The 18787-nt window shown below is 38.7% G+C and overlaps 1 protein-coding gene across 1 annotated transcript in view; it reads right to left on the bottom strand.

Moving 5' to 3' along the window:
* The window catches only part of EVI5L (ecotropic viral integration site 5 like), a 51869-nt gene extending 33487 nt beyond the window's left edge, over positions 1–18382 (bottom strand). Inside the window, exons 1-3 of the mRNA XM_070934375.1 lie at positions 18194–18382; positions 6066–6292; positions 487–676 (exon numbers count right to left, since the gene is read on the bottom strand). Of these exons, the coding sequence (XP_070790476.1) occupies positions 487–676; positions 6066–6247 (372 nt within the window). The 5' untranslated portion in view covers positions 6248–6292; positions 18194–18382. The remainder of the gene's footprint in view (positions 1–486; positions 677–6065; positions 6293–18193) is intronic.
* Between the last annotated feature and the right edge of the window lie 405 nt (positions 18383–18787).

Below are 18787 nucleotides of genomic sequence, written 5' to 3'. Positions count from 1 at the left end.
TTGACATAAACTAAGAGGAATACTGGGTACAATGCTGTCGTTGCATCCAAAATTACAACACATCAAGATGTTATCTTAATATAGAGTCTCTAAATTAAGGTTTTCATACTTATCCTGAGATTCTTCTAGAATATCTGAATCCATAAAATAAACATTCAATACCTTAACCAACTGGCTTTTAGAAAACAATTTGTTTCTCCTCTGGTTCCTGCCCTCGGCTTTACAGAGTTCTTGCATCACCCTTTTACATGCATTTGTTGCAAAGAGCCAGTATTCGTGTAATACAGTTTATTCTTACATAAAAAGAATTTTGTTTCTCACTGCCTTATTTGTCCAAGTCCATAAATATAATTCAGAAATACACAATCAAAAAAGGAATTATTGGATAAGATGCAAGTATAACATATATAACAAATATAAACATGTCTATTATTTACAAGTCTTATAAAATACGTCTACCACCAGAAAGGCAATTACTTTCCTCACCTTGAGTAACTTCTCTTTTCTTTTCCGCCATTCTTCCCATTCATTGACAATCCTTCCCCACAAGATCCAGGTATCTTCTTCAAGATGGCTCAGATTGGATGATGCAGAAGAACTGGATACCAAAGATGACCCACTATTCCTTCGTGAGCCATTCATAGAGCGTAATGACTTTGAATCAGCTTCCAAAAGTCTTGAAAAATGTAAAAAAAAAAAGTATTTGTCTCACCAGTTACATAACTAGGTTAGAATGCAACAAATGCTCTAGTCTAGAGCATTATGAAACTTCCACATAAACAAGTTTCTTCAAACATTTCAACTAAGTGGCATTATGACACTTGTAGAGGTTAGGATTGCCAATCAACATGTTGAAAATTCTCTTGTAATGTTGAATATTCATCAGAAACTCTTCCATCTCTGAAGAGGAATGGAAGGATACATGCATAAATTTGTGCAAATTATTCTGTTTGAGGAGCAGGATAGAGAGAATATGACAGAACATGGCATACTTCTTAGTTGTAAAAGAATTTTAATATATATTTAAAATCAAAGCTATAGAGAAACATTTCAATCTTTAGACTGCATCTGGCTTTACCAGTTTAAGATGAATGAAAACTATATTCTGTGACAAAACAAGAAAATTAAGGACCCACTTTTTTGCTTTATTGTTAGTTGATTAACTATCTTGGTTGTTGTATGTATTTATTTTTGAATATTTTTATTATTTTATTGTTTTTAATTGTTTTATCAGTTTTATAATTCTAACTGTCTTCAGAATTCTAAGTCATCCAGAGTCACTTGGCTGAGATAGACAGTGAAAGAAATTGAATAAATAAAATTAAAACAAACTGAATTCAGTTATTTTTTACAAATCATTTTCAATTTCATTTTGTACAAGGTTGTATCATGTACCATTTCACCTTTAAGCCAAATTTTGTACATTTATAGTCAAGAGCAGTCTGTACAGTACTATACTTCAATAAGTAATCTTATTCACAGCATAGAGCAGTGATGGCTAACCTTTTTGCTATCGCGTGCTGGGAGAGGGGTGGCGGGGGAGGGTCATGCGCGCACGTGCCCACGCGCATGCGTGCGCAACCCCCTCCCCCCTCGCTCCTGGCACATGATGGCCTGGTAGGCCCGTTTTTCTTTGTTACCTGGTTCCAGATCCTCTATGTGTATCTGGGAAGGGCGAAAACAGCCTTTCCCACTCCCTTGGGGGCCCTACGGAGGCTGAAAGGGCCCATTTCCCAACTCTCGGTGGGACAGGAAGTGACATTTTTTGCTGTCCCCAGCCTCCAGAACCTCTCTAGGAGTCTCTAGGAGTCTCTGGAGGCTGGGGACAGGAAAAAACGTCACTTCCTGTCCTACCGGGAGTCGGGAAATGGGCCTCCAAGGGAGTGGGAAAGGCTGTTTTCGCCCTTCCCAGATACACAGACAGGATCTGAAGCCAGGTAAGAAAGAAGAACGGGCCTTCCCCACCCCGCCCCCAGGCCCTCCAGAGGCAGGAAACAGCCTGTTTCCCTACTTCTGGTGGGCCCAGAAGGCCCGAAAATCAGCTGGCCGGCACACGCATACGCCCCAGAGTTGAGCTGGCGTGCCCACTAATATGGCTCTGCGTGCCACCTGTGGCACGCGTGCCATAGGTTCGCCATCACGGGCATAGAGCAACATAAATTTGTTTATTCAGATTCTCACTACTTCAATTATATAAGATTTTTCACTACAATAAAGCATTTGATGTTACATTGTCACAACATGATCATATACAATCAAATAAGATATTAATAGAAATAAGCTAACCAAAGGGCTGTATATTCTTACATGTTTTAAGCAACTGTCAAATCCAGGCATACCAATTAAATGAAGGCAAACTCAAACTAGGATTCCCACTAATAGCTGGCTCAGTACTGGATCTGGATCTACCTAAATCAAATTCTATTCTTAGTTTGGATGGCGTTTGAGCAACACTAATATACAAAATATTAATAAAATATTAATAAATAGGTAGCCATTCATCCATCCCCATTCCTTCCATGTCTGATTTAGCATTTATGCTTTAACATCTATCTCATGGGAAATACAATAATTAATACAAGGGAAAACATTTAATTTCTTTAGAACAAGTATCATTTGATTTTGTGAATGAGAAGTAGTCAATCCTTACTAAAATATTATCAAATTGTACCTCTGGCTATCTTTTGATATTCTGGAGGAATTGAAGCTGAACACTACAGAATGCTCAAGGAGACTATAAAATGACTTTTAATCATTAATAAGAGTGTTCATTCGCTATAGAGATTGTTCCATATGATTAAAGTTAATTACTAAATGAAAATGCTGGTTATAAATGGGAGGGCTGACCTGATATGACTAAAATTTAGCTGAACATCAGTGGGTGGGGGGTGGGGGAATTCCCTCTCTAAAATATGCCATTCTAGGTTGCAGGTATAGCACCAACTATGATTCCAGAGATAGGTTGAGGCACAGCTACTGAATCTCTGGCAGAATACATACAAAGTCCAGTTTTTGGCTCATAGCAGTGGTAATCTGATCAGATATTGTGGGATGTTGATATCAAGATCATGGATAAATCACTCCTGTCAGCCCCACTAGGTAGCTCAGACCAAGAAAACAACTTCCCAGGAAGGCTAGAACTATTATTGAGACTGGATATAATAATAGAATCTTCCAAGTCTGAATGTGCTGAACCCTAAATTAGGAAAATGTCTGCCTTAGCCACTTCCAAATAGTATCTTGTTCAGGGGTGAAATGCTCCCGGTTCGGACCGGATCGCCCAATCCGGTAGCGATGGAGGAGGGTGGTTTGGAGAACTGGTAGCAAAAATCTCTACCCCCCTCCCATTGCCCAGCTGAGCCGCGCAATCATCATCCATTTTTTTAATTTTTAAAAGCATGTTTTCTACAGCCTCTTTGGTCGAAAAAATGCTTTTAAAAATTAAAAAAAAAGCCTCTGATGATCGTGCGGCTCAGCTGGGATCATCAGAGGCTTTTAAAAGCATTTTTTCTACAACCTCTTCAGCCGAAGAAGTTGTAGAAAAAATGTTTTTAAAAGGAAAAAAAGCCTCTGCTGATCAGGCAAGTCAGCTGGGATCGACAGAGGCTTTAAAAGCATTTTTTTACAACCTCTTCAGCAGAAGAGGTTGTAGAAAAAATGGTTTTAAAAGTAAAAAAAAAAACAAGTTGGCCACGCCCACTGTCATATTACCACCACCCCAGCCACGCCCACAGTACTTGTAGTAACAAATTTTACATTTCACCACTGATCTTGTTGCTCTGAACTTAAAATGTTTCCGCCCATTTTGCCTAACTAATGATTCCTGCATACCTGCATCAAGGTCATCTTCCTTACTATCTACAACTCTCCTTTAGCCTTGGGGATTCTCTGCAGCTATTCATCACTGTGCAAAAGGATTTTGCCTGATTTGATTTGATCTGTTCCAGGCAACTGATTAATATGAAAGCATTCCAGAGGGAACTTTATGGTTTTGTTGAAGCTTGGTTGCATGGCCTTAGATGTAGCCTGGAGTGAATGAGCAACAACAGTCTTAAATTGGATCTCATCTGTGCAGACCCTGTGATTTTGGACCTTGAAATACTCCTTGGTTTTCACAAGTACCCCAGGAAATGAAAGGATACAAGATATACCTTGAGCACCACTGGACGAAAACAAAGTGTGATCCAAACCAAGCAGATGAGAACATGGTTTACCTTGTACCAAGGTAAAAGTTGAAAAACTTTACTTCTTTGCTCTTATTGAATCTGTAGAGAGCTGAGCAGCAGCCCTTTTGGATAACCAGTTTCCTTATTGGTAAGGAGTGGGCAGGGGAGCCCTTGTGAGATAACTTGAGGATTATTCTAGACATCTGACAGATCAAGTTACTCAAATTTGCTTAGAGATGAACTCTGGCTGGAAAAGTCCTATGGAACTGACAGAGGCATGGGAAGGGATGGTTCCATTTGTTCTGAAAGAAGCGGTGATTTATGTCTTCCTGAAGAAGCCCTCCTTGTAGCCAACTATACTGGATAGTTTTTGTCCAGTTTCCAACCTTCCCTTTTTAGGAAGTAGAGTACCTGGACGTATCCAGTTGGATTTCAGATCAGGCTGTATTACTCAGATGGCACTGATCATACTAGATGGCTAATAATAGAGTGGTGGATCCATCCTGATTCTTTTGGAAGCTTTAAATATTGACAACGGCATTGATTGGGGTATTACTCTGCACAGGCTCAGGAAATTGGGAAGAGTGGGGCAGAGTTCTGCAGTGGTTTTCCTTTGGAGGCTAGTCCCAGGTGGTATAGATGGGAAAAGAAGAGGTCTAGAAGCCACTAAGTGAAATTATCTATTGCCATGGGGTGAAGTATCCTCGGAATTTATGCTTTGCAGTTATATATCTCTGGTGCAGGCTATACAAGTGTTTGTTTATTTATTTATTTATTTGCACAAATTTATATGCCGCCCTTCTCCCTAAGGACTCAGGGCGGTGAACACAGGTTAAAAACATACAATAATAAAAGAAAACGTAATTAAAACCAATTTAAAAACAGCGACAATAAATAATAAAACCCAAGGAATCAGAATCAACCCATTTGTAGAAACAGCCAAGTCTTTAGATCTCGACGGAAGGAGTGGAGGTCAGGCGCCGTCCGAAGCTCGGTGGGTAACTCATTCCAGAGGGCAGGAGCGCCCACAGAGAATGCTCTACCCCTCTACAAGTGTTGCCATAAGATCTATTTAGTATTTGTACATTTTTTTTTAATTGAAAAAGTTTTACAAATACATTTTCACCCCAATTTCCCCCCCAACCCTCCCTAACCCCCCCTAACCCTCCCTAACCCCCCCCCTCCCCCCAGGACTTCCACAAGATATAATCCAAATCAAGGCCACATTTTATAAAACTTGAACCCCTCCACCCCCTGTATATTATTCAAATCTTCACAAGATTCAGTTATTCTATCCCTGTATAATACATTCAGTTAAAAGCTATCTGATATTTCCTAGTTTGATATTTATTCTGCACATAATCTATCCACTTTTTCCACTCCCATACATAAGTCTCTTGTGTCCGATCTTTTAGATATGCTGAAATCTTCACCATCTCTGCAAAATTAGCCATCTTCAAAGTCCATTCTTCAATAGTGGGCATAGCTTCATTTTTCCAATATTGACCTATCAACAATCTCGCTGCTGTTACCATATACAATATCAATTTTGTTTCACCCACTGAAAAACCCTTAACTATACCCAGTAAAAACAATTGAGGAGAAAATTGAATTTTTTTCTTTAAAACATTTTGCATAACCCACCAAATTTTTATCCAAAAAGCCTTTGCTTTCTTGCATGTCCACTATATATGATAATATGTAGCATCTAAGCAATCACATCTCCAACATTAGTATTTGTACAATAATGCTTCAAGAAATACTGTATTTAAACTGTTGTGTTTACAGGAGCCATCTGGTAAAACTGGAATGTTTGACAAATATTTAAACATCAAACTATTTACATCCTCTGGCTTTCAATTAGTATCAGAGCAGTACTGGACCTTCAGAATGTCCTACCTGTTTTGTTCTTCCAACTTGGCTAAGAGCTCCAACTCATCTGGGCTCAGGTTCTCAGAATCGGAAGTAGGGGAACATGCAGGCATAGAGTTGACAGAAGAAAGTGCTTCATGGGAAGAAGAGTCAGGGCTGACGGCTGGACTTGCCATCTCCAGCAATTTGAGAGTAACAGGAATGTTCATTTAGAAAGTATTTGGAGACAGTGATCAGGAAAGTTAAGGAATAACCTGTAAAAGACAACATAGTACTTAAAACAGCAGTGGTTTTCTCCCTTCTTTATAATTGATGCCAAAATAAGATGTTCACAAGATTGGAACATAATTGTTCTAGTTCAAGACTAAATTGCTACTACAGACCAAATAAGAAACAGTATAACAGATAACCAAGGGTTCTTTCTTTCTACATTTATTTTGTGAAGAAGCATTTCTTTTCAGATAATCATTTGGATTTTCCCAATAATCCTTAGGAACATTTGACTGCAAAAATTGTAAAATATTCAGAGGATGTGAATTGCTTTTCCAAAGACAAGCCACTATAATTTGAATGTAAGTCACAAATTTTATCCTTACCAAACACTCAGGACAGGTCATTGTATTTTACAGCAGAATTAATATTATGAATATTCTAAAGCCTTCTTCAAAAAACCATCCACATAGTTACACTTTCTGCTTGTAGCATTAAACTAAAAAAATAACACAAGTAAAAACTGGTTTCTCTTAGAGAGTAACTAAATCAATATAATTCATACTACCATAGATTAATATAGTTAATTTGAAAAATTATACAAAAACTACGGGAGCAATTTGGAGGTGCTGCTGCTGCTGCTTGGAACTAAGACAGCTAAGGGACCACATCATAAATGTAGATTACATTTCTCTTTCACAGCTCTGTTTCATTCTCTGACTTTAATCAGACTGAAAAAAACTTCTATTGTGGGGTTTTGATGTAGAATGCTTGTTAAGAAGTCTGCCAAGCACTAATTTGTGGAACCATTTCTCCCAGATGGTTTCTGCTCACCCTACCAGATAGGGCAGACTAGATATCCTCCAGATCCCACTGGTGAAGCAGTGTCACCTGGTGGACTCCAGGAAGCATGCCTTCTCTGTCAGGGTGCCTTCCTCATGGACCAGCCTCCTAATTCACAATGAATCTTCATGATATAAAGGTTGCATGGGGCTGGTCTCCCAGTCATAACTTAATCGGCCAGCGCCCCACAGCAATTTGAGGGGACTGGGGAGGGTGGAGGGAGCTGACCAGGCCACCCCACTAGTCTCAAATCCGCCGAATGGAGAGCCCTCCCCAACGAAATGCCTGTAATATAACACCAATGCAAAGGAAAAAGGGAAAAAAATTACCAGGGAATTATAACTAAGCTCAACTCAAAGCTCTGGAGCTGAAAAAGTTGCGTCCATGAGCATAGGCTGAGTTGAAAAAAAACTGAAGGAACGTCACCAGGGAGGCGGATCTTCAGAAGTTTTCAACTCAGTCCATAGAGCTAGAGCATAGAATAACCCAGCCTGGCACCTCCCATTTCTACACTATGGAGAAGCATTATTTTAATAAACATTAATTAGTTTATACTTAAAACATCTATTTGAATCCTGCTGAAATCATGAACAGTAATCTCTGTCTAATTTTGTACCCCTGAACCTTCTGTTATCTCTTGATTTTTATAAATTATAATTTCAATGAAAAAACACATTTATTCTAAAAGCTGTCAAAGAAATGCAGTAGCCAAGTGTTTTCTCATACAATTGATGTACATCATACTTAAGTGGTCAGTAGAGGGGGTGTGCATAAGTGCACTAATGTGCCTATCGTCCCTGTCATTGTATTTTTATTCTTTTATTCTTGTTCTTGTTTGTGTTTGACAAATTCTAATAAATAAATAAATAGATGTTACTGCATAATTTTTCGGCGGGGAGTACAAGAACAGCTAAAAAGTGTTAAGGTCAAACAGAAAACTGATTAAACTTTAAGAGAAAGGCAATTATAAACCTAGACAAGACCTATCAGGTATTCTAAATGCAACCAAAATCAGACTATTTAAAGCAATTGTTTTCAGTGTAATAATGTATTGCCTTAAATATCTGATATTGAGAAACAAGCAAGAGAAAAAAGGTATCTCTTAACTATACATTTGGCGATAACTATTAAAAGTATCATGGACTACAAGAATCAACAGGTCCTGGAGGAAATAAAAATTGCCCCTTTGAGACAATGATCAGCAAGGAGAAACTCACATATATGGGGCATGTGATGCAAAAAGATAATGGACTAGAAAAAAATAATTACACTTGGCAGGATTGATGGAAGAAGGGAAAAGATTACAAACATGATAGATGGAGAAGATTGGAAGATTTACCAATTGTTGCTAGGCTGAGATGGTAAATTTTTGTCTATACAAACAGATGGTGGCCCATGATTCAATAGCATCTAACAACTAACTAAATGGATTTATAGAGAATTACTGAAAGGCTACTATTACCATCTCCTTGTACCCTTTAAGGCAGTGATGGATAACCTTTTTGCCATCACATGCCAGGAGGGAGGAGGGGTCGCGCGTGCGCACACATGCCCACACCCATAATTCTATGTGCCCCACCCCTGTGTATGCAACCCCCCTCCCACTCATCCCGCTCCTGGCACGCGATGGCCCTGTAGTCCCATTTTTCTCTCTTACCTGGCTCCAGAGCCTTTCTAGCAGTCTGGGGAGAGCGAAAACGGCCTTCCCTACCCCCGCGGAGGTCCTCCACAGGTCAGAAACAGCCCATTTGCCAACTTCCAGTGAGACCGGAAGGCCCGTTTTTTGCTATCCCCAGCCTCCAGAGCCTCTCTAGAAGTCTGGGGAGGGCAAAAACGGCGTTCCCCACCACCCCTCGAGGCCCTCCGGAGGCGGAAGACAGCCTGTTTCTCTACTTCTGGTGGGCCAAGAAGGCCTGAAAATCAGTTGGCACGCACCGGAGCTGAGCTCACGTGCCCACTGATATGGCTACGTGTGCCACCTGTGGCACGCATGCCATAGGTTCACCATCACGCTCTTAAGGTATCATCCAAGAGAACTGTTTCAAGTGGCTGAGCATATTGGAACTGGAAATATATAAATAAAATAAAATAAATAATAATAACATTATATATATTTGTGTGTGTGATATGTTATATGTACAACATTGTACATATAACATATCACACATACAAATATACACACATAATGTACACACATTGTGTACAATATGTACACTGAGAGCTTATGCACCCCAAATTCCTTGTTTGTCCAATAACACTTGGCCAATGAACGTAGTATTGTATTATATTGTATTTCTATTTCTATTCTATATTCTATACTTTTCACAATATCAAAAGAAATATTTAGAGTACCACCAAATCAGGATTTTGGAGATCAGCTACAATTGCTGCAATCTATAAACAGAACAAAATGCTTGAATCAATACATTTCATAGTTTATAATCTCAACATACAATCTGTTTTATCTGACTATAGGTACCAAAAAGGGATTGGCAGGGGGATTCAAGAAAACATAAATTTCCTGTATCATTATGCTAGGTGTTTTGAGACAGGCAGTAATTAAATCTCCTTTGGAAAAAAATCATTGTGGATCCCAAACTGAGAATTGTTGTCCTGTGATTCATATTGCTTTTGAGTACAGATTTCTGAATGTTAACAACTTGAGATATACTCTTGCCAGTACAGAGATATAGGTAAAATTGCTGTGGTCTGGAGGAAAAGCTGAAAACATAAAAAATATATGTGACACTAGACTAGAGAATTGTTTATTGGTTTGTTATTTTTAATGTTTATTAGTTTACATTGTTCTTTATGATCTCTTCCTTTGTAACTATACAATGAATAGATATATAGTGAAACTTTGCATTACTAAACTCAGTTAATTGTGGTACAAGGCAAACGCTTGAGGAAAAATTTCAAATAATTTTAAAATATAGAGTCAATAGTTTTACTGAGTCTGCTAAACCGCTGTATAGTTTATAGGATCTCATTAATCTGCCTTTCTGCAGTTCTTACACTTTTATAAGGTATGTCAGATCAACCTAATTCTACCCTCCTGTCTTATTTTGTTCTGTTTTTACTGTAAAGAATGTTTAGGGGCAAAGGAACAGGGTACAAATCATGTAAATAAAAGTCAAATGAAGGACAGTTGTGAGAAATGCAGTTAATTTTTGGCAGACTGTAGCAAAAAGACAAAAAACGAAGCTCTTTGGTTAAATCTATCATTTTCCTCCAGTGAATTGGCAAATGCAGTTTCAAACCCTTTTAGTTTCAGAAGTACGTCTCACCCTAGAACCTTGTACCTCTTAATCACCCAGTTTGGCCTGCATTATGATAGTTTTAAGAAATTAGAGCAGGGGTGTCAAACTCAATTCCATTGAGGGTTGCATCAGAGTTGTGTTTGACCGCGGGGGGCCGAGGTGGGCATGGCCAGCTCAACATCATTCATGTCAGGTGTGCCTGTGGTGGTCCGAGCGCTTTGCCAGCGAAAATGGGCTCCTGAGATCCATTTTTGCCTGCGACAGCCTCCTGTAACCTCTGCCAGTGAAAACGGAGCTTGGAAGAGCCATCTGCAGCCTTCGTGAGCTCCATTTTTGCTGGCAGAGGCACTGTGGGCCGGCCCTTCACTGTTTCCAGGGTGGCCCCACTGGTCAAATCTAATCACCCCGCAGGCGAATCCGGCCCCTGGGCCTTGAGTTTGACACCTCTGAATTAGAAGCACAGGTTTAATTAGACAAAGCTATGGGATAGGATGATATATCCCTGTAGAACTTGTACAACTGGCAAGTCTAAAACTGACCACTGCCTAAATTTCAACAGCTGGCAGAAAAATACTGTGGCAACCTTTATGGTGCCCTTCATGCTGCCTTTATTGATCTTGAATTTGTCTTTGAGTGTATCCCAAATGACAGACTTTGGAAGAAGCTAGAAATTTCAGTCCTAGATTAAAAGCTTTATTTTCAGATATGAAAACTACATAAACACAGTTTTGTCAAGGTCGGTTGAAATGCCCAAGGACATTTGACACAAAACATCTCTGAAAATAAGTGAAAGATTTCTTTATTATAAAGTATTTTTTCCCCCTAGAAGTAACAATCTTACAAAGCAGACTGTCTGATTGACTTATGCTGATATATTGTCCATAAGGTCTAACCCCCTTAGCTCTGTTTGATCAACATCACTCCAGGCATACGATTTTCTTGGAATCAAAATCAAAGGTTGCAGCCTTTTTCATTTCTTATGGCATCTGTTACATATACAAAAGTCAAAGACTTTATAACACATGTCCGCAGGATACTGATAAACAATTACATTAGCAGAACTCTTGTGCAATCAGAATTTCAACTAAAATTTTCATCCCATCCTATTTTTAATGATTTGTTCTCAAGGCACCAAAGTGACTTTTCTTTAATCTGTTTGAATGTCTTACCCTCTGCAATTATGCAAGGTAAATTTGATAGTGTCCTATGAGACATGTCCATGTTTTTCTTGATCTGCTAATGGTGTGTGTACTATGCAAGGACTCGCATATTTACTCACAACACCTCTTTCTAACGAAATACACATGTAGAAACTTTTTATGTTAATTATCTTAGATTTAAGGTGACAAATCTGTCTGTGAAACTTGGATATTAGGTCACAAATAATGTTAGAGATGCTACACAAGTATGCATCTATGTTTAGATTTAACTTCATGATTGTCTATTTTCCAACTCCTTTCTCTTTTTCCATTTCAAGCTTACTCTTGTACCTTTAAGCACTCTTTTTATCTTCTATATATTTGATTGAATTTAGTTAACTGAATCCACATTTTAATGTTGATAATGCGTAAGTCTTAATTTAATGTAATTTATAATCTAGAGAGCTAGTTTAGTCTAGTAATCAAGGCTAGAAACCAGGAGACTGAGTTCTAGTCCTGCCTTAAGCATGAAAACTGGCAGGGTGACCTTAGGGCAGTCACTTTCACTCAGCCTATGACATCAGTCTTGGGCAACAATCCTGTTACAACCAATGGATGAATGAATATTCGGTTGATCCCCTCCAAAACAAACCCTGCACTTGAAAAAAAGAAAAAGAAAAAAATGATCGGCTGACAGATCAAATGCCAAAAAAACTTACCATTGTTCCAATATATATAAACCTGACTATAAGGGCTCTATTTTGGAACATTTTGTTCAAGGGCCTCTTTGTGTTAAAACCAAGAAATGTATATATTTATCTCTCTATACGTGCTTTAGTGACCTTTATTCAAGAAATCTACCTATTCAATTTTAATATGGTTTCATTTCACAATAGTTGTTCCCAGTTTGTAGATTTTGAGCCATAAAATGTGGACTAGAAAACAATATTTTTAAAACACCAACAAACTATCTGTAGCCATTTTATTATTGCTGACAAAACCTTGAATTTCTCTCTAAAATTCTTTGATACAATCACTTCCAGAAGACAAAAATCAGTACATACCACTGACATTCTTTCACACTAGAACAGTGTTATAAACTAGCCATTAGAGTCAGATGTTTATATTCCTTAAAACTGTCTCCTAGACAGAGAGGTTCTTTTCTATTACATCAAGGAAGTAAAAAGTAAAGTATGTGAGGGCGGGTGCTCTTAGAAGCATTTGTATACTTAATTTTTGTGTATTATTAATCCTAGAGCAGAGTCTGATCATATTTCATTAGAGAATAAGGAAAAATATCCTTATCAGGCTTTTACTACATTTCCTTTTATATATTTCAATCTTTAATATACATCTACGTTTTCTTGGAGCATCCAGGAGAAACCAGAACGGGCTTGTTGGCTCCCAAACAATAAAATCATTTGTGGCCAGACAAGAAGTCTGACTAATAGAGAAAAATTTCATTAACATTAGTCAATCCTTTCTGATCTAATGATGACACAACAAAACTGTTTGCTGTTTGTCACGGTATTTTTGTGAAATCCAGAAAGTAAAATTTATAAAGCAAATCCAAGATCCAATAGTTTGCTCAACTGTACTGCTCAATTAAGAGCAAGTCCAGTGAAAAAACACAGGATGAAAAAGAAATAGTATGAAGGTGCTAGGATTGAGAAAGACAAATTTCATATGCATAAGATTTCATCCTCTTATAACCCTGTCTTCAGCAGACTTCAGTGAAGCACTTGAGAATCATAAACAAGGTCTACAATATTACACAATGGATTCTGAATGTGGGTTTTGAGCCTGTGGGTTTGGTTTTTGTTTTGCCATTATTAAGCAATTAGAACATGTGGGAATTTGCTTTGCTTTTTATGTTCCAATTAAGCATAATTTAAATAATAGTATTAAACAATATTAATTTTGTTGTAATAGACTACATAATCATACCCCAAAGCTGTAATATTAGTTATTTTATAAGAGAAGGCACTCCAATTCAAATAATAATACTATTTAACTATAGTCATATAACAATTATGACTATGGTGGGCCACCAAATAAAACATTTCTCTAAAAATTATTGAAAAGCAAGCATCTTCTTCTTAATTCATAAAGACTACGAAGCCAGCTGGGTGACTTTGGGCCAGTCACTCTCTCTTTGAGGTCCAACCTACCTCAAAGTGTTGTTTCTATAGGGAAACAAGATGCAGGAGTGTTTACTATGTTCACTACGTTGGGCTATATATAAAAAGGTGGGATAAAGACCTAATAATAATATAGAGATGAACTGGAACCAATTTCTACTTAGCTGATGTTTTTAGACTAATGAGACTTCAGACAAGTAACAGAAAACATGAACGACAATATAGGAAGCATATCACCAATACTGGAAATAAAACCTCACATTTTATATTGTGGTATTTAATTTTTCTTTTTTCTAAAATGCTTGTTTACCAGAGACAAATCATACATCATAAAAGATCTCTGATCCCATTTCCAGTTCAACTTGAGCCATGATTCTAAAACTCAGTAATAAACAGTAATAATATTTAATTTAAATATTAAATTTTAAGTATATCTGAAGACAGATTCCAAGTAATCATTCACTCTTAGCTTTCTAGCCTCTGCTATAATTCATTAATGTTAGCAGAGGCTAGAAAGCAATGTTTTTTTACACCAGCAGTTCTCAAATTTGGTGCATGGACTATTGGGAAACCATGAATGATCCTCAAAGAGGTTATGAACCAGACACAAAACAATAGCAAGAAAACAAAACCATTCATTATTTCTCCAATTTCTTTCCTATTACTTTGAAAAACATATTTGGGAAAATTTTGTATTTATATCTAATTAAATTATTAAGGCAGTATATTCTATACTTTGTTTTACTCCAAAATATAGAATATACTAGATCAGGGCTATCAAACTCCAGCCCCTGGGCTGGATGCGTCACGCGCTGGCTATGTCCACACCCAGTTTAGGAAAGGGGGAAAAAGTCCCAATACTTCACGTTATGACACTGTGACGATGCGAGTTTGACACCCCTGTACTAGATATATAATTATCACTGACATGTTATGATGTCTTAAACTCTTTCTTTTTGATAAAAGTTAAAAAAAAGTACCCAGCCATTAAGAACATTTGTTACTCAATCAAGTCAATGTGAATGAAGTAAAACTATAAATTTTTCAAAAGTTCACTGATTTTTTTAATGCCCAACAAATATCATATTTAACTTATGAGCACTTGATATTAAGGTGACAAGGAACCTTAATTTATTTACAATTTATTTACATTTTAACATAAATTGTGCATATAAATTTATTTATATTTTCCTGAAGATGTGTGTGTCCACAACTTTCATTAGATACTCAGAAGGATTGTGAACACAGAAAGATTAAGAAACTCTGGTTTACATCATAACTAGCTCAGATATAAGACAATTCTACCATTTAAAAAAATCAAGCTAAGGATTTCTAAATAAAATAGAGCTGAAGAAGAAAGACATCCTGATCTAGGATTGTTTTCAATAATCATCCACTATATTGGTAGCCATCTGTCCAAGATTTTTACAGATAGTTAACCATGTCCAACAACCAGAATTACAATTCTTTTCAATAGTTGTTTTTTCAGTGTATGCCACTGAACAAAAGTCTATACCCATGAATAGATTAATTCTTCTTTCTTTTGACAGACATTGCTTGGAAACAATTCCCCTTTGTTTAAGCTAAAACATTGGGCTTCAACTAGCTAAAATCAAATGTCTTTTAATATTAGAAAGATTTCCACTGGTCCTTGATGGTATATAGGCTACCCCAATGTTCAATTTCTGTTAAAAAGTTTAAGTATCCTTCAGTTTACACTCAACTTCTGTAACTCTTTGGGCATGATTATGCTTTTAATGTAAGAGTGGTTTGCTCTTTTCAAGTTCACTTTACAACTTGTTTATGATTTTCCATCTAAAGCTACAAATCAATAGATTTTCAATAGATCTGGTTGTGGATAAAGAATCTCTGAGGAATGAACTAGTACAAGAACAAGATAATCCACAACCAAATGATGCTGTAACCATCCTATTTTTTCAGCCAGGCAGGCTGCTTGAATCTTTATATAAAGATTGAATAGAAGATATTACAATTTAACATTTCCAAAACCAATTGCTAGTATTTAGATACAATGTAATAGGTTTCATTTTTACATGTATCTCTATTTAAATGAATATTCATATATTAGACCATGCATGTACAACACCATTTATTTAAATTGAGGTTGAACTTTTTTATAAATTAACTTAAGATATATTACCAATCGTCTTCACTTAGCAAAACATGAAATAGCATGGTTTATAAACACTGCTTTCAACCATTACAAAATGCAGAGGTCATCATAACATACTATGGTTAAAAATGGCTAGACGTAGTACTTCAGTGTTTGGACAAATGCTTAACTGTAAATTAGCCATGTTGTCACTTGTAGCAAGAAACAGCAAGAATTAACAACAGTAAAATATAAGGTAGAATTATTTTATGCTTAAATTTGGTCCTCTTGTGCTATTATTATTATTCCCAAATGAAACTCTCCAGAATCAAAGGCATACTCAACAATAAAATGTGGTTACAGTTTGACATATTACAGATGTTTTGTGAACAGTCTTATGTCAAACCAAGAGAAACATTGAGCCTTCATCTCTGGGTTTTTAAAAAAACTTCTTAGCCTATTACATATCCAATTCAAGTATTTAACCAGGCCAATCCTTTTGCCAACCAAGTTCAATAACATACCGCCAATTCCTGAACCCAATTTCTAACCATCCTTTAAAAAGATTCAATCATACTTTTTCAAACTATTATTTCTCCTTTGAAAAGAAATAATTATAGCAAATAAACTTCTCTGTATTGATCATTTTGCACAAATTATTGACCTTAACACTAAAGTCAAATATGTGTGGTAATCTTTCAACAAAAAGCAGTTGGTAACATGTTGTGCAAAAGTTGTATCAAGAGAACAAATGTCAGAAGTTTTTACAAAAGTAAAAACAATCTGAATATTAACAATTAGACAATGTAAGCATCTACTTTGGGTGTTCAACAGTCAATTAGACCATGAAAAAATGTACCTAAAATTAGTGTTCGTAAAATCTTTGAGACTGAATTTAATAGAAAGTCTAAACCTTACCCACATGAGCCCAATAATATTTCCTAAAAGTTTTCAAGAATAAAATCTTAATAGTAAAGAAGATAGGTTTTAACTATTCTTAGGAGAGAATAGATTCCTCTGTCCGCTTATTTCAAAAGAAAACAAAATGAATTAAAATAGAAATACTAAATATAAAGGAATTGTAAATGCCAATTGCATTGTTGTCCAAGACAGTGGTCCCCAACCCCCGGTCCGCGGACCGGTGCCGGGCCGTGGAGTACCTGGCACCGGGCCGCGCAGCGGCCGGGGGACATGAACGCTGCAGCGCAAAGGCTCCTGGGCCGTGCGCAAAAGCTCCTGGGCCGTGCGCAAAAGCTCCTGGGCCATGCGCAAAGGCTCCAGGGAAGAGAGCCCCACGCAGGTACGCACGTGTGGCCCAAAGCCCCCACCCCTGCGCGTGCTCAGCGGGCCACGGTAAAATTATCAAAGGCTGATTGGTCCGCGGCGATAAAAAGGTTGGGGACCACTGGTCCAAGATATATCAGTGACAGTAGGAGGGAGAACATTTTAGGTTAAAAAAAAAAAGCTTCTAAATGCAATTGAACCTGTGTCGATCCACACAGGTCATTCATGGAGGAATGTAAAAAACCTTCATGTTAGATCCAAACAAAGGTTATTTAGAGACCAATGGTATATCTATCCCAAGCAGGATATGAGCATAATAGCACCTTTTTGCTTATGCTTCCTAACAAGTGGTATTGAAGGACCTATTCTTTCCAATATTAGAGGTAACATACTAAGATAACCTTATTTTCCAGCAAACCTCAGATCAACAGGGCCCACCTTATCCACCTCTAACGTTTTCTTAGCCCCAAACAAGCTAAGAAAAGCTCTTAGAAAAGAGCTTTCATGATATATGCACGAAGTAACTGAACATGGTGGAGGAGCAACACAGTTTACATTCAGAGTGCTTGATGATTATCATAATTACTGACCTAACTAGCGGGGGTAAAAAAAAGGCTCTCATTCCCGAGTTGGCGGAGAGCAGGAAATGAGAAATCTCTCCTTTTAGGGGTGGTCGATGCGGTCCCCCCCCCCTTTTTGAGGACTAGGGGAATTACTGGGTTCAGTAGAGCATGGCTTGCTTGTCCTCCTTCGGAGTGAGAAAATGATACACTGGGAGAAAAGCCTGGCTTTTTCCCACCTCCACCCCACGGAAAACTCCCAAGCAAGGCGTGGAAAGCTACAGAGGAAATCGGGAGGTCCCAATCCGGGCAGGCCAAGTACCCCTCCCCCTCCATCTCGTAGACAAACGGAGGCCTTACCCTCGGAGGCATGGAAGGAGGGCGAGAGTGAAGGGGCAGGAGGAGAAGCGGCTCCCCCGAAGGAGGTTTTCTCCACGGGGAGAGAAGGGATGGAGAGCAAACGGCGGCTGAAGGAGGAAAGCCTTTCGCCCCCTTTGCAGCAAGGGATTCATTCCTCTGCAGCTACTCAGCCAGCAGAAGCGGGGCGGGGGGGGGGATGGAGGGGAAAAAAAGAGGGGGGGAGCCGGGCGCCCTCGCCTTCCTACCTGCGCGGCCGGCGTTGCCATTTCGGCTCCTTCTGCTCAAGGAGGCGGGGGTCCTAAGCCTCCGGGCCTGACCTCCACGGCCACCGCCTCCCCCACTACCGGAACGGCAGGGACAACCGCGCCAGGGACCGCAGCGGCCATGGAGGAGCCGGAGCTGCTGCGGACAGCGGCGGAAAAACGACCAACCACCGGAACCGCCGCCGCCGCCGCCTCCCGCGGCAATCCCAATTCACTCCCCGATTGATGGGCAGCGAACTCCGCCCTCTGCTCCTCATCCTTTGCTCCGTCTGGCCAATTAGGATCCGGGCCCCGGCCTCTCGGTTCCCTCCTACCTGGCCACATTCTCCAATAAGGATCCAGCTTTCGCCAAGGCACCGGATCCTGGTCCCGCCCCTTTAGATGCCTCCGTTCATAGAGCAAAGCGAAGGAGATGAAGCCACCCGCGGCGCCAAGCTCGGCGATTGAGGAAGGAAAACCTGAGAGGGGCGGGAATATTAACCCCACCTCTAAGACTTCCACCAATAGGGCCTCGGGAAGCAGCAATAGACAGTTCTTTCCACCTATCTTGGATTTGTAAGGCAAATGGGGCGGGGG

This window comes from Pituophis catenifer, unplaced genomic scaffold (genome assembly GCF_029215685.1).
Source record: "Pituophis catenifer annectens isolate HBS135680 unplaced genomic scaffold, rPitCat1.0.hap2 SCAF_2, whole genome shotgun sequence".
Taxonomy (NCBI): Eukaryota; Metazoa; Chordata; class Lepidosauria; order Squamata; family Colubridae; genus Pituophis; species Pituophis catenifer.
The sequence above is the reverse complement of the archived record's forward strand: the minus strand, read 5'-3'. Positions and strand labels throughout refer to the sequence as shown.